Source organism: Pararge aegeria, chromosome 1 (genome assembly GCF_905163445.1).
Source record: "Pararge aegeria chromosome 1, ilParAegt1.1, whole genome shotgun sequence".
NCBI classification, from domain to species: Eukaryota; Metazoa; Arthropoda; class Insecta; order Lepidoptera; family Nymphalidae; genus Pararge; species Pararge aegeria.
The window spans coordinates 14,466,331-14,483,618 of NC_053180.1; the positions used below are offsets into that span (position 1 = coordinate 14,466,331).

Consider the following 17,288-nt stretch of genomic DNA (forward strand, 5'->3'; position numbering starts at 1 on the left):
CAAGATATATTTTAAACTAAGATTTTCGTGGTTAATCAACATTTCTTAAATATAGTTCAACGGGTACATATACCACGATAATATTTTTACGACGGGACTCAACTCAGTCCCGTCGTGACTACGATCCATGCAACTGAGTCGAAATATCGACAAATCCAAAATCTAATCGTGGTATGTACCCGTTGAACTATGTTTAAGAAAAGATATATTTTAATTGGTTTAAAAAAGTAGGATATTTTAATTGCTTAAAATGGAAAAACACTACAGTCCGAAAAGCAGGACGAGTTCCTGGAATCGAACTCGGTCTTCCGAAGGAAGTACTCTAACCACTAGGCTATCACCCCTACGGAACACATGTGAATATAAAAAAGCTCGAACTTTTAGCAGCTGCGGTATTCGTGCGACGAATCGCGCCGTACAGAAACTTTTCACCGTAAACACAAAATATAGGTATCGATTTATTTTTTCCATTTTTCTTCAGTTACATCGACGAGTCAGTGGTGCTAGTCGGTATTTGGCACACATTGTTCCACAAGGCGGAAATCGTGTGAGTTTTTTATTTCATTTTAACCTAGTTCAGCTTACCTAGCTAGCTTATGGTAGCGACATATTTTTAATCAGGTCGCGTTGTAATAATCTAAAAATTATTATCGCATCCCTCGGGGATATCTATTGGTCTGGATGACAGGTTGAGTTTATTGCACCCCTGAAATGGGTATGCAAAATTTCGTGATGACCAGTTAAGACATGAAAACATCACAAACTGACTATCTTACATTCGCATTTGTAATGTTAGTCATATTATTAGGACTTGATATAATTCCATATCGGCCTCATAGTTCTTTCTGTCATGTAAAGTAAATGCTGTGCACACCTATTAGTAACTAAATATTTGTTATTTTCCTTTGATATGTAATGTGAACAAGTTGTTGTTGTGCTGCATTCAATAAATAAATAATAATAATCACAATCTTTAGCCTATTAATTTTATTAGTTTCTTTGGTTTAGGTTGCACTATCTGACAATCATTCAAATTCTGTATAAGGATTTCTGTTCCATTCCTTCTTATAATTTATCAGCGCTCGTATTTGCCTGCGCGCTCTAAATATTTTTATGATATGCCCGATATATCTGTTGCCCGAGAGTAACACGGTTTTTAAAAAATCCCGTGGGAACCGTTTGATTTCCTTAGATTAAATTAAATAGTCTATGTTGTTCTCCGACCTTTCAAGTAAATCTATTCAAAAGTCAAGTTAATTGGTTGCTTCGTTAGGACTTGAAGGTAGGACAATAACAAACGCTCTTGCATTTATAATATTAGAAAAAAATAGTTAATTATAACCTAGTTGTGCCCTGTTGTTTTACCAGCTGGAAACACAACTACTATTATACTCATAGTTAGGGATGTTATTGTGTATACTATAATTATAACCTTCCTAAAAAAACTGGCTAACTAACGTAAAACTATTCTAATGCAAAATATTTTAAAATATTCTAGATGAAATCACAGTGTAATTTGATACCATTAAAGCCTCTGATTTAGACGGTAGGTTACTTTAGTTTGCTAAGGCGGAGAAAGGCTTTTTGGAACAACGGCCCTTTAGAGTTTCGACCTCATTCAATAGATATCTCAAAGTCAACCAGTAAACAGGTGAAACAACGTTTGCTCGAAGACAATTCTATCAGATAAGCAAACGATTGGGATGGTCGAAGGTCCCTTTATTTAATCAAACGTCACACCTGTATCCAAGATTCTCTTTAGATAAGGGTGCCCCGCAAATTAGTTCGGACCGACGTGTGTTTGTTGAATTTCCCTTGAACAAATACTTTGGAAGATAACTACGTGGGTCCATAATATTATGAATAGCGAATAATCATTATGCACTATGTGTGTATCCCACCAAATTGCAGATGGAACCGATAGCCGCTAGGGTTCCAAAGTACTGAATGGCAACTCCGCATTGGTAAAAACAACGTTGGAATACTCCAATAAAGGTCCGATAAAAAATAAAAAAGGCAAAAACAAATATAAAAAATTAAGCATGCAAAGGTGGCCTTATTGCTGCAAGCAATCTCTTACAACCTACGATAGAGAGAACTTGAAAAAAGAAGGCAGGATAGTGCCACCAATAAATATAAGTTGTTAAACGCGTGTAATATATTTAAAAGAAAATATATAGCCACATGTAACTGAGATTCATTCAACTCTTTCGAAATCACACCGGCCTATTCATCTAAATGCTAGGAACACAGAAACTTAGAACGGTACTGTTTTGCATAAAATGTTTCGTGTCGGAATAGAATAATTAGTTAAAAAAAGGAAAAATGACGAAAAAGTTAAATAAGTTAATGGTATAATAAAAAACTTATTAGCCTATCAAATTTTTGGGGGTAGATTTCTGTACTTTTCAGGCCAAACGGAAATTTGTTCCTCACAAATTTCCGTTCAACGTTTTAGACGTCTACGGTGTTGTGAAGCTATATCTGTATAATTTGCAACACCTTTATTCTTTGTCGACTTTACTGGTCCTTTAAAATGTTCGGCGTAATTTTAAAACTATATCATTGCTGAACAAACTCGTAAACAATGCAAAGGATTTCATAATTAAAGATTGTATCGTCGATTGGTTCCCACAACCTTTTATCTTCGATTTTTGTAGTTATGGAAGTAATAGTAATATTATATCATATAAGAAATTTAATTCTCTTAATACGGTTCATGAGATACATCCGCTGATAGACAGACCAGACGGACGGATAGACAAACGGTAGTTCGGAGAAGACTTACTAATTTTCCGTTAGCACCCCTCGTTAACACTTAAGTAGGTGTAAGAATAGGGTACGACAATGGCCTAGACCAAAATCTTTGTCCTCTTTACACGACTAATAAGTTGTAAAAAGTCCGCCTCGTTTTAGTCTGAATCCATCTGATTTCTAGAATTTCCCAAAATACTTCTTATATATAAGTAAGGTGTGATTGACTTTATATTTCACGTATAATAATAAACTTCATACTTGATGAATATATGTACATACACATTTTCAATCAATAATGTGTAACGCACGCTATTGAAGAATAGTTATATATCATTCGCACAATATTCGCACGCTCGTATTTTTTGCGAAAGAAATAGAACTACATCGGCTATCTTTTATAGATCCACTCGGCCGATTGGCGCAGTGGGCAGCGACCCTGCTTTCTGAGTTCAAGGCCGTGGGTTCGATTCCCACAACTGGAGAATGTTTTCGTGATGAACATGAATGTTTTTCAGTGTCTGGTTGTTTATATGTATATTCTAAGTATTTATGTACATTATTCATAAATTATTTATCAGTCATCTTCGTACCCATAATACAAGCTACGCTTACTTGGGGGCTAGATGTGTGTATTGTCGTAGTATATTTATTTATTTATTCTTTAATGATCCGGGCTATATATTACCTATTTATCAAAGGCTTTGTAACATCACGTCATGAAAGTATAGTTTATTCATGCAAAGACCATGCAATTAAATCAACTGTTCGACCGTGGTAATATTTTTTAAAAGTTTCTAAACTTTGTCTCGTACATTTTATCTAGCGAGACTTTATTTCTACAGTAATTCAAAATTCAAAATTCATTTATTTCTAGTAGGCCTAATGTAAGAACTTTTGAACGTCAAGTCTGTCTGTGTGTAGTGACTCTACCATCTAATTGTTTAGAAATTACTACGACCACCGACGGGTTAAATCACTTTAAAATACTCAGGTTTGCTCGTACAATGGTTGTGCGCGAAAAATCGCAATTAAATACTGGAAAACTCTTTTTAAAGTAGATGAATTTTTAAAGGCTTTAAATTCGAGTTCGTTCACAGTTTTGCGCGAACAAAAGAAAGATTTACGCTTTCAATCCTCCCAAAAACTGCCAAATTTTTACCATTCGACTTTGATAAAAACTTTGCTATCAATATTAGATGGTTATAGGCGGTTGATAGGTTTTTCAGCCATAAGGGTTTTTCTCATAATTTTCATGAGTGTTATAGGTAAAAGTTATTGATTTTGCATCACCTCTCATTCAGTCTCCATATTTTCAACGCATTACCGCATAATATATAACTGGGAACTGGTATCCCCCTATCCCCTAGGCTATCATCGTTCTTTATGGTTCTAATGTATGCACTGAATTAATTGTGTCCAAATTTTTATTAAAACATTGTTTTTCTTATGATGTTCAAATAGGTTGTCTTTCTCTGGATTTTTCAAAATTTTTTACGAGTCAAATTGTCTCTAATTTGGAAATTATTAAGCTGTTAAAAAAATTACCAATTAATACCACACGCAAACGTAGTTCATAAAAAAACTATAACACAAAGATCTTCAAATTGCACACTTTCATTCCAACACCGGATCAACCTCAGTAGATATAGATGTTACAATTCATAATTGTTCGGTCAACATCTAAACTAAACAAAAATCCACTTTTATCTGCCAATTCGAGTTAATTTTGAGGAAGATTAGCCAGATTTTGACACGGCTTTCACCGGCAGATAAAGGACGTTGCATGAAATAACTACTTCTACAAATATATTAACTTAAGGAGAGATTTAATCGATTTCAATTGAACTTTTTAATTTGAGCAGAAAAAGCACTTAAGGTGTGTTCTAAGCTAGTTTATTGTGGGAAAACAAAAGTATAGCGCTGACTAGAAGGTTGGTAAATAAACCTATTACTAGCTAGGTTAGCTCACGTAATAGGTTAACATTTCAGATCTTAAAACGACTGCAAAGCAGGCAGCAAATTTGCTCCTTTTGAAATAAACGAGAAGAATGCTACCCAGTGGCCCGAATTTCACTTGACTTTCAATAGGAACCACGCTTTACACAGAAACGCGATGTAAAATATTTGTAGCAACATTTTGCCCACAAAGGACGCACGCATCTTTTGAATTATAACGTTCTAAAAATTACACGCCGTTGACTGAGTGGGACCGGGTTGTTTTATTTTTAGGGTTCTATTAACAAAATGGTCACGGAACAAGTTATGGTGTGAAACTTTGTTAGCCATAACATAACACAAGGTCCTTATGTTACGATTCCCACCAGATTACCATTTTTTCTAAAAATGTTTGGCTAAGGGGAAATACAAAGCGAAATTTTGAAATTTAGATTTCGTGGCGTATCACTATCTGAAACTGTATTAGAAAATAAAAAAAATCCTGTGCAATTTATTCACACACGGCGGAAGTGACACTTCTGAAAAGAGATTGAGGTGGATGTAGAGAATCAGAACTATTAGGATAGATGTAAGGTTTATTATTTAGTTTCTATGGTAACTAGAATAGGTAAAAAAATTATAATGTTTTGTATCTCACTCTGTCCTATACATTTATGTGTTTGTTTCTATATCTAGATATTATTCGGTTTCCTTGGAAAACAGACTAAATAGTATGTATAATTCCGTCTCATTCTTTGCCGGCTTCATCCTACACATTTTTGTATTTGTGTCCCTTACCTGTCGTTTTTTCTGTTTCATCCGGTTTGAAATCACAACGATTCTAATGAAGTTCCATTTCAAATTCGTTTTTGAATCATCATAAAATACCATTTCCTCTTTATCACTGAGTTGTTCAGAGAAAAAAAACTGCAATGTTATATTTATTTATTTCTATTTCTATTGTAGTTTCTCTTTTTTTTTCTTCGCCTGTTTATGTTTTGTTATTGTTTGCACTGTCCCACTTTCATGTTTTCTATTATAACTTTTACCAAGGGTTGTCTTTAAGAGATTGCTTTTGCAATAAGACCGCCTTGTCACACAACTGCATTTATATATATATTTTTTCTTTTAATTGTTTTTATTTTTTTTTCATTTCTTGTGTGTTTTTTGTTTTGTTTCTAAGTTTGTGCAATAAAGTATTCTAAATAAAAAAAAGTATTGATATGAGTTTTTGTACCTATATATTAAAGGAAATATAAAACCACGTCCTAGCAGTTTTCAATAAAACGGTTAGGACGTGGTTTATACAAATAAAGCTTTGTAATGCAGTTCGGTGCTTTTAAAGTAGTCAAATAATTATTTTTCGTTTCTTTTTAAGGTACAGAACCCACCCTCTGTCTGGCGCACTTGCCACTCATAATTACAACGCCGCGTCTGTTTTATTTTATACCATTTCAGGCTACTTTACGAATCTGTGACCTTTTAAATTAAGCTTTCCAAAGTAACAGCGTAAAAATTTTAGAAGAGTTCATGGAGATATTAATATATAAGTCAAAACTGTTAGCGACAAATATTAATTTATTACCTATGTTACTAGCATCGGTATGTCTTATGGTATTCATAAAGACGTCAGCATTGACGAAAATATCATGTTGTTCTTAAATATTGTCATATAAGCGACGATAAGTTGTAAATAAATTGACAAAAACAAGTCATGTGCGAGTCAGACTTCACGATTGATCTTGATTTTGTTTTATTTTCTTATATTCGTGCATTGTTAAGGATTGAACACACACAATAATCGGTTTTGATTATTTTAATTTATTTTTACTTGAGCAGTTATTCTGACATTCCATATCATGGTATTTTATTATAATTGATGTTATTATGGTTCAGGAGATACAGTCAACTGACAGATTGATGGATTAATTAACAAAAGAGGCTTTGTAATGGAATCCCGTTCGCACCTTTCTGGTACAGAACCCTAAAGATGCGACATCTTTAGGGTTCTGTACCAGTGAGCTTACAAATAAAAACATAGACTGTAGACTATAATGGAGATGATTTCATAAATACTTTTTTGTAATAAAAGGAATAGGTTTCAGAGATCTAATTTTGACGTTGTCGTCTTGTTGTCATTTTATACTTTACAATTTACAACAAAACATAAACAATATAGTTTTAAACATTACCGGAATTGTACCTTTCAATTATGCCGTAGTTAAACTTTGATTAACGTTCCAAATTATTGCTGTGCTAAGTTTAATTAGTTCGACTCACAAAGGGTTATAGTTTACGAAGATAACAGGGGATAAAGGGTAACAGTTTGGATCAAAGGTAACTTTAGAGACTCTTGGATTCCTAGATAATTCTAGATTAAATCGGAGTAGCGTAAGATTGAATTATAAATTGAATATCGGGTTTGAGGAAACTATAATAATATTGGAGACGCCTCAACTTTGGATACGGAATTGAAATTCGTTGTGAATGCTGTCGATTTTGCTGGGCGAAAATCTCTTAGTAAGAATGATGTACTCGCAGATTTCAATACTAAATTTGCTGTCGTTGTCTTTCAGAGCATGAAGAAACGAGTTCTTTCAACATATACATATCATACTATAGTATTAAAGTATTAGTTGTCAGTGATAGGCACTACAATTAAACCAAATGGCTAAAAGCGCAGAACAAGAGGTGGAAAAGATGAAACAGTTAGAAGAGAGGATAAAAGCACCTTCAATATGGGGCCGAGTACCTTGTGGTATAAGATTTGAGGATTTACAAGACAGGAGATATGAGGACGCCGTACGTTTGCTGAAGACACATTATTTACCTGAAGAGGTGACGTAGGAAGAATGATTTATATATTTTTTTTTGTATTTAATTATATGTTCTTCTATATAAGATTTTTTAGATATTAATTTACCTTTTGTACCTTGTTGTAATATTTGTTGATTTCAATTTTAGTCATCTATTTTTTACGTTTAAGTACAATAAATTGTAGGTACCTTACATTTGATAAGTATTGTGTTGTTAGCAATAATAAATAAATATTGCCATAGTATATACACACATCGCCAATCTAACCCCAAAGTAAGCGTAACTTGTGTTTTGGATACTAAGATAGCTGATGATCATCAATTTCATCACGCAAACATTTTTCCAGTTGTGAGATTCGAACCTAAGGCCTTGGTCTCAGAAAGCAGGGTCGCTGTCCACTGCGCCAGTCTTGAATGAACCTGAATGTTTTTCAGTGGCTGGGTGTTTATCTCTATATTATAAGTATTTATGTACATTACTCAAAAAATGTATTCATCAGTTACCTTAGTACCCATAACACAAGCTATGCTTACTTTGGGGCTAGATGGCGTTGTTCGTGTTGTCGTAGTTTATTTTTTTTTGATTTATTAATTTATTTCTGACCTCAAAGGACACAGTGTGTTTCAATCAAAACGCTAATAAAAATGATTTGCTATCAGATCATGGCAGAATTGTCAGCACATAGCCTCCGATCGGCCAGGAATGTCAATTCTCTTAAAGCATGCCACTTTCCCTTCAGCGCCACCGATCTATCTATCCTAATAGACTTTTAATAGTGATAGGTACAAAGGTCATAGTTATTTAGGTTAATATTAAAATAGTGAAAATTGCTTACATTTCGTATGAACTAGATAATGCAATTAACGACGTCGGAAATATTCGACTAACCGCGTAGCGAATCTAGCACAAGCTAGCACGAACTACTTCAAAACTTTAGGGGTTAAGCTAATAGTTACGCCATGGGTAATAAAAGAAAAAATTGATCATTCTGCACTTAGTCTAAAAGTTTTTTAAGTGAACAAATTCGGACTGAAAAGTGGCATTTCTAGTCGGCTTATTGCATATATCAAGTCAGTTAATAAAAAAGTCCGAAAGCCTGTGATCTGTGTGATAAAGGAAGCCCTAATTCTCAGATTAACAAAGAATAAATTGACAATGGAAACCTCAAATCGGAAACGCATTTTTCGGGGCGCGAATTCCTCAAATTAATTTAATTAACCGACCGGAAAAAGATTTAGGGGATTGAAAAGCTATATTCGCATTGACTTTATTAAAAATTGCGAAGATTTCCCGAGTGTTCCAAACGTAATATTATAAATTGGGATATAATTCGTTTTATAAAGTGATTAATTTCATAACGTTGACGATCGCTTTTAGATGATTGGTCTCGGTTTAAAATTAGGACAGTTATGGATTATCTAGCAATTTTTTTGCTTCAGCGTAAATTGCACGGTATGGTCATCGTCAGCACCAGTGGCGTGTTCTTCATACATGCAAAAAGCACTGCATACCCTAACATTTTCATTTAACTGGCAACGGTGGAGGATTTTGCCATTTTATGGCATTTTACTTCTTTATGTTTACCCCGGTCCAAATTCTTGTGCACGCCACTGGTCAGCACGAGCTGACCAGTGGCGTGCAAGACCAGCCTATCGCCTCTGCACAGGCCTCTTCTCTTATAAGCAAGACGAGTATATGATTACTGGGTTAGTCGGTGGCATGCACAGGAATTTAGACCTGAGTAAGCATAAAGAACTAAAATGAAATAAAATGGCAAAATCCTCCTCCGTTGCCAGTTATATAAAAATGTTAGGGGAGGCAGCGCTTTTGTGCATGTATAAAGTGCACGCCACTTGGGTTAGGGTGGGAAAGTGAAAAATTGTCTCTACACTATCAAAAGCATTAACATTCATGCTTGTTTTGTTCATATATTTAAATATTCAACCAGGCTTTTAGTCGGCCCATCAAAGCCCACGGGAAACCTTAAACATAATATCTGAAGAGTCCGTAATATTCGGACCGATCAGGTCAAACAATTCAAGATTTAAGTGCGCTTTTTAATAAAATTGATTTATTTAAAAAAAAGGTTTAATTTACTCAAAAAAGAAATCAACTGTGTGGGGTTGATAACATAACTGATGCAAATGTAAGTAGTTTTAATCATGAGTAAAGTGAGGAGAGTCGGAGGAACTTTTACTGTGTTATACGATACACGTAACCATGCTGGCACAGCATGCGTCAATGGTAAAAAAGACAGCCTAATTGCGTATATTTTTTGCCCTAGGAGAGGAAAATTAAAAGAAAGCGAAATACTTTTAAAACTGTTTATACACAACCCTATTAAATCTTTCAGTGGACTGTTTCATTCAATTCAAGTTATCTTAATTAAATAAATTGAGATTTTAAACGAACGATCCATCTTTTTTCTGGCATTTCCTTAATTAAATACTTGAAATTTGTGAAAGCGTTTCATGATATTTTAAGTTTTCCACTTATATTTTTTTAGTCAAAAATTTGAAAGTGTTTTAATTACATTGAAATATCATCTTTTAAGAATATAATTTAAAATGGAACCTTCCACTGAAATAAGTTTCTACTCGTCCGGCATAACAACTAAGCAATTTCAACGATATGCTACGATAACTATAGAGAGGAGCTTATCTGGCCTCTGCCCGTAAATGAGATTACCATTGTATTAACTGTGTACGAGTAAGCTGATCACATGTTATGTTACCAAAAGTCGTCCTACTGTTAATAAACTAGGAGTTTGAATGCAGTATGTAAAAGGAGATGGGGCATATCGGGGCATATAATATCTTCATTGTACAACAAAAGTATTACCAAAAATCTTTATATGAATAAAGGCGTAAAGTTAGGAATAATTAATTTTAAAACTATATTTTTAACTAATTAAATAAATAAATATACTATGACAATACACACATCGCCATGTAGCTGCAAAGTAAACGTAGCTTGTGTTATGGGTACGAAGATGACTGATGAATAATTTTATGAATAATATACATAAATACTTAGAATATACATATAAACACCCAGACACTAAAAAACATTCATGCTCATCACACAAACATTTTCCAGTTGTGGGAATCGAACCCACGACCTTGGACTCAGGAAGCAGGGTCAGTGCAAACTGCGCCAATCGGCCGTCAAAACCTCTAGTATACAGAATAACACCCAGACACTGAAAAACACTCATGTTCATGACTCACAAACATTTTCTAGTTGTGGAAATCGAGCCCTTGGGCTTAGAATACAGGGTCGCTGCGCCAATTTGCAGTGAATTGAAACAGATAGGAAAGTAACTTAAATAAAAAAGGAATAATTTGACCTTCGGATAGCCGTATAAACTTTGCTGCAAGGTTTATTGATTTATAAAAAAATACTTGGGTTTAGTGAACTCCAAAGTGTAACGTGTCCTTGTTTATTTTATATTTTAACAAAAGAGGCTTTGTAATGGAATCCCGTTCGCACCTTTACATTTTATTTACATATTTTCCCTAACTTTGTAGTCACTTGTGGCATATTTTACTTCGCTTTTACAATCTACTTAGGCAGCGGCCGTGACAACATTAAGGTGTTCATTATTCTCGTGTATGCTTACATTAAGTTTATGTAAGCCCCTATATAAGAGAAAAGTTGTGATCTCAGGACACCTATTAAGAATTTTAAGTAGTTTGTTCAACTGGTTAATTGTGTTATGTTGTAGGAAAATTATGGTCGTGCGCCGCTTTTCCTTGACATAATTTAGTTTTCCAAGGTTTTTAGGAGTTTTCATAGCATTTTCAAGTAGAGTGTTTGAAGTTATTCGTTTCTCATTCTAAATTTTTTGATTTCCTTAGTGATCGTTTTTTTTATGGAAACGATTGGGTTACGATGTAATTTATTGATGATTAAATCCATGCGTAGCTAGTGCCTCGCATTTGCGTCAAATTTATTTTTTATATTTCTAGTTGACTGAACAAGCAGATGACCACTTGATGGTAAATGGAAAACCATCGCCAACAGAGGGTTTTTTATAGTAATAATTGATAGACCGAGTCGAACATGTCCTAACAAGTGGGACCCTGATGTCCTCCAAAGCCTCAGGATTCTGTAACGGCAACCACGCCATTTAGACCGAAACACAGCAACGCTGCTAGGCGGCCCAAATAGTCATGGCGGCAGTAGGTACTTCCCTAGAAGAGCTCTGCCACAAAAAGCTCTTCGAATACTAAATTTGCGCCTTTACAGATCACCTACCGTTCAGTCAAGATATCCGAAGATAAAGAAGGCGTTGACGAATTTATTCATAATGTCAGGATATGGATGAAGGACAAAATGTCAATAGCAGCTGTTAAGGAAGGCACAGATAAACTGGTTGGTGTACTAATTATGAGGATACAGGAGAAAAGTTAGTACGTGTAATATTTATCAATATAAGATAATACAATTCAACACTAGGTCTCCTTGCAACTTTACCCGAGTTGTATTTTAATCTGAACTTCCCTACAGGCGCTGCTTTTGTATTTATAACATGACATAACATAACTAATGTTATAAATGCAATAGCTTTTTCAGAATTCTACAATCTCTCTTTAACATTTATAGTAAAACTAGTTGTTGACCGCACAAACGTCCACGTTTGTTCAGGTTTATTTAAACATCCCGCTCGGACTTGTTTTTCCGTTTTTTCTCCAAAATCAAGCTATCTATGCAAAATTCTTTCTAGATCGTTTTAGCTGCCAATCCGTGTAACGTTGTTTCTTTAAATTCCGCGTGCTTTTTCTATATAAAATATTCTATCTCAGTCTCCAGAATCCAAATTATATCTGATTTTAAAAATATTTGTGGGTGATCCAAACGTAGGTAGCAAACAATAAACAGACATATTTCATATTTATAATATTGGTGGTCTTAATTCGAACATAACTAATTTTGTGGATAATAATTTCTGTTTATAAAAGCGTACACGTTAGCTCTTCATAGAAGAAGATTTATAATCTTCATCTATGAAGAGCTCATCTTGTTTTTGCAAATTTTTTGCGTATTTTTTATTCTTGTTATTCTATCAACAAGTCATTAATTAAGATATCTGGAAAGGGAACATAAATCAAATATCATTCCTGACAAGATGATTTCTGAGGCGGCCCATTGGGGCGGCCGATTACTTAACATTGTCTCAGAATTTTGGTGGAACTATTGGGAATTGAGAATCTATTTGCGTATCAATCGTATCGATTCGCATAAACCCAGTTTTCCCTGTATCGGTGCCCGTAACATTAAGGGCGGATTGCTTGACTGCTTTGAGCCTAAATTTTTACTGCATTCGTAAAAGAATTCCGAATTCAGCTTTAGGATTTTCGGTACGGTGCAAGTTTGAAGCTATTTGAGTATTTTGGATACTAATACCAGTCTCTGGTTTGAATAATTGTCAAATTCAAATAATTTCGATTTCGAAATAAAGAACCAGTCTTACTAGTCTATTTTCCTTTTGTCGATCTCTCGTTTGTTTTTGATCGAATTGTGAAAAACAATTCGTTTGAATCTATCTATGATTAAAATTATTCATTAAAATTAAATTGCGGTACAAATGCGGAATCATCAGTTATATGAAATTTAAGTGAAATTGCTAGCTCTTGTAACTTGCGTTGAGTTATTTGAACGCAAATTGGATTCCAAGTAGTCTATCGGGGTAAGTCGGTATTAAGGAAAGTTGTTGGTATCGCGAATAGGCGAACATGTGAAAGGTGGGCCCTTACATCACGGTATTGTTTCGGTTAAAGTATTTTGTAGGCGTGAATTTGCACAGTCCTATTCCTAAAGAAATTGGCTTATTTCGCCGTGAATCTTTTTGGTGCTTAAATAAAGATCAACTAAGAATTGATTGATGGCTGATTAGCGCAGTGGGCAGCGACCCTGCTTTCTGAGTGCAAAGTGGGTTCGACTCCCACTACTGGAAAAATGTTTGTGTGATGAATATGAATGTTTTTCAGTGTCTAAGTTGTATGTACATTATATTATATATTTATGTGAACTATTCAAAAAAAATTTACCAATCTTAGTACCCATATTACAAGCTACGCTTACTTTGAGACTAGATTGCGATGTATAATCAATACTACTACAATAATCAATAATAAACACTGCCGTAGTAGTATTGATTATTGCATTCAACTGTCCCCTCTATTCTGTATATATATAAACAATGGTTTTAGTATTTTCAATTAAAAAAATCCACCCCTAAGAGTATAAAAGAGAGGTAGGAAGATTGTATGAGTATAAGGTACTAAAGCGTTGAATGTTAGGAGGTAAAATTAATACTACGAATGGATTTTTAAAATTAAACTCTTCTAAAATAAAACTCTAAAGTGGTGAAGAATGTTCGAATTTAGCAATTTGAAAAAATAAGACTTTAAAATTTGTGTTTAGATTGTTATTCTTAACACAAATTTTAATAATAATTAATTTGAAACGTATCAGTAAGCGTTTTAAAAAAACTGTCATTCAGTCCAGAATAAGAGATGAAAGTTTGTATGAGAAAAGAGAGTCAAACGGGACACCGGCATTCCATTTGTGAATATGAAAGTTAACGCGAACGACTAACATAAATTCTGAGGCAATAATTATTTCAGGTGCTTTCTCCAGGACGTTCAGTCGAGTAAAGATCACTTACAACCCGCAATACACAAAAGTGGTGACTTTTAATAGAGCGATCGAGAAACCTGTTGACCTATTCGATAAACTGGGCGTGAGACGTTATTTCAAAATCTATCTGCTGGCATTGAAGACTAGGTACAGGCATCGGGGTAAGAATTCTACTGTGATAAATATCAATCAAATTATTGCTTCAATTGGGGTTTTATTCTTGAGTGTCATTTTTAAATGGTATAGCAAATAAGTTGATTGGTTATCAATGTTGGTCTTAGTTAACGGTAACGGACTGTGTGATGGCGTGAGGATCTAATTAAGAGTTTACCATCATTTTGTATCTCGAAGAGCACTTTGAGCCCGATCATTATCATAAACATCTATTTGATAAAATCATTATCTAACGGAGGCACTGACCCAATGACCCCTATTACGACTAAATGGGAAATTATAGGATAGGTCGAGAAACTAGCTAAATTTTTAGTTTAATAATCATATTGATTTATAATAATGATAGTGCCGATATGGATGATAATGTAATTATGTCGCTAATAAAAACCTTATGTTAACTACATGTGGCTAACGTTAACGTTCCAACGTTCTTTTAGGTCACAATATGTTGTTCTTAGTAAAAGATATATTCTGTAAACAAAAAATTAAACGACTGTAAAGTTTTTGATAACACTATTACCACTTCGAGGGTAGGTCTGTTATGAATTGTGTACTAAGATCAAAATTCAATTCCACGTCTATCCCATTCCTACCTACAAAACACAGACATATAGTATTGTTAAGCATACATAATAGATAATAAGAATACAATAATTTGCCTTGTAGATACAAATAATGTTAATCTATATGATTAACTATGATATCTAACACTATTTTAGTGAAAGTTTGAATGTCACTTTACTCTTTTAGGTTTAGGCAAAGAAATGCTCAAGGCAGCGATAGCGCTAAGTGAGAACGCAAACGTGCCAGCTATATCCGGTATCTTTACAACGGCTCGTGGGCATCAAATGGCCGATGAGCTTGGCTTTGAGAAGTTCAATGAGTTATTCTACGTGAGATACCTAATTGATAATGAAGTAAGTTGTAATGTACACGCTATCTAATCTTATCTGACCAAGTGAAAATTCTCTGTTGTACTAACCACTGGAGAAGCAAAACTAACGTTGAAGCACGGTGTAGATTAACTATATTGTTATAGCTAATTTATTTATCTTGTTATTCAGACGCTTCTGATTTTCATTATAAGAGTTTAATATCACAATGTGAATGGGTCGGTGCATGATTAAAAGTGAGAGGACATTGAATAAACAAACTGAAATTTCATATAACACATTTTTATCACAATTTAGTAATGCTAAATTGTGAAAAATTGTGTAAAAGATTAAAGAAAGTGGAAGAATAAGTATTTCACTTGCTTTGATCCGTCGTCATCTTACAATTTAATTACTTTTCATGCATATCCTTGTTTGCATTCCATCCTTTTGTTTGGTGCCTTACTCTAGGTCTCATGGCGGTTCTTATTCCTATAATTGTATTCATCATCAATAGCCTATAACAGTCTGGACTAAAAGCCTCTTTCAAAGGGAGGGTTTTGCCTATAGCCACCACGCTAGGCAGAAGGGTTGGTGATCGCAGTACATTGAAGTAGTAGGATAGAGGACACTGCTGCCCATTCTCCATTATGTTGCCTGAGTCTCCTAGTATGATTCAAGCGCGAAGAGGAGGGGTGGTGACGGCTATATTCTAATCTGCTGTCACCATCTGGAAAGCAATTATATTTGACAGCCGGTTGGCGCAGCCGGCAGTGACCCTGCTTTCTGCGTCCAAGGCCGTGGGTTCGATACCCACTACGGAAAACATGTTTGTGTGATAAACATGCACGTTTTTCAGTGTCTGGGTGTTTATCTGTATATTATAAGTATTTATGTGTATTATATTCATAAAAATATTCATCAGCTATCTTAGTACCGATAACACTAGCTACGCTTACTTTGGGGCTAGATAGCGATGTGTGTATTGTCGTAGTATATTTATTTATTTATTTATTCACTTTAACAAAAACCATTTCAGATAGTGTTCTGGGACACGGGTCTCGGTAACTACGGCGCTGCGCTGATGGCGTACAGGATCCCGTCCGTGGAGGAGCCACAAGAGATACAAACCCAAGCGTCGTCCCGCTTCAATATACAGCCACCGATAGACGATGACGAGGAAAATCAATAGTTTTGGTAAATAAATGAAATAGTCAGAAATTGGTTTTATTGCCAACTAAGGGCGATGCCTCATTAGTGCGTTGCGTTAAATGGTCGTAGCGCATCAATGCATTTACGTCACACGTGGCATGCCATTTAAAAGTTACGCTAAAAGATGCGACGACGCAACGCAACGCAACACAGGTAGAGCTCTGAACGTAACTAGCGACCGAATTCGGGCTACATTTCTATTTTCATGTTTGTTTCATAGATAATCTACAAGTATCTGTGGGGTTAAAGCTTTGTTGACCTCGCAGAAGTTAGCGCTGTTGTCTTGTTAGTAGAAGGTGCCGGGTTCGATCCGGGTCGGGTTTTATCGGATTGTAGGCTTCGACGGTGGCTATTTATCACGCTACCATACCAGCGAGTTAGCGTTTCGGTATGTTGCTGCGTCGATACTAATTTGTGGCATGGGGTGTAACTGTAAAACATTACCATCGTAGACTGCATGATTATTTAAGTAAAGGGCTTACGGAATTAATATTAATCTTTAAAGATAGAGTACACAACTTCCCAACTGACGGCAATCAAAAACAATATAAGCCTTTAGTTTGCATTAATGACATATTCAAGTCAGTTTTTTATATTTTTAATGTCATAGTTTATAATTTCCACATCATTTCGGCGGCCATACTTCTTGTCAATTTCAAAACTTTACGAGTGGAGTGCACATTTGAAGAATTTTACGATGCTAATAAAAATTGGACATACGTCCAGTTCTTCCCAAATAGCATCGACGCGTCATAAACGCTACAAGTGGTGGTACCTATATTTACTATGCATGAAATGTTATAATATTCTAGCAAACAAATCAACGAAAATCCCATTACAATAACATTGTAATAGTAGAGAAAATGAAATAATTAG

General features: G+C 34.7%; 1 protein-coding gene across 1 annotated transcript; it reads left to right on the plus strand.

The window, feature by feature from the left end:
- Positions 1-6,856: 6,856 nt before the first annotated feature.
- On the plus strand, positions 6,857-16,392 carry LOC120625317. The gene is made up of 6 exons (XM_039892356.1): positions 6,857-7,029; positions 7,269-7,530; positions 11,761-11,920; positions 14,142-14,315; positions 15,079-15,245; positions 16,240-16,392. Exons 2-6 carry the CDS (start codon positions 7,360-7,362, stop codon positions 16,390-16,392), a joined length of 825 nt encoding a protein of 274 aa, XP_039748290.1. The 5' UTR covers positions 6,857-7,029; positions 7,269-7,359.
- The last annotated feature ends 896 nt before the right edge of the window (positions 16,393-17,288 follow it).

What these genes read in the sequence shown, in the direction of transcription:
- LOC120625317 (XM_039892356.1), top strand. Translation starts at nt 7,360, where the DNA reads ATGGCTAAAAGCGCAGAACAAGAGGTGGAAAAGATGAAACAGTTAGAA. An exon ending in GACTAGGTACAGGCATCGGG is followed by an intron (nt 14,316 to 15,078) that starts GTAAGAATTCTA and finishes TTACTCTTTTAG; the next exon opens with GTTTAGGCAAAGAAATGCTC. An exon ending in GATACCTAATTGATAATGAA is followed by an intron (nt 15,246 to 16,239) that starts GTAAGTTGTAAT and finishes AAACCATTTCAG; the next exon opens with ATAGTGTTCTGGGACACGGG.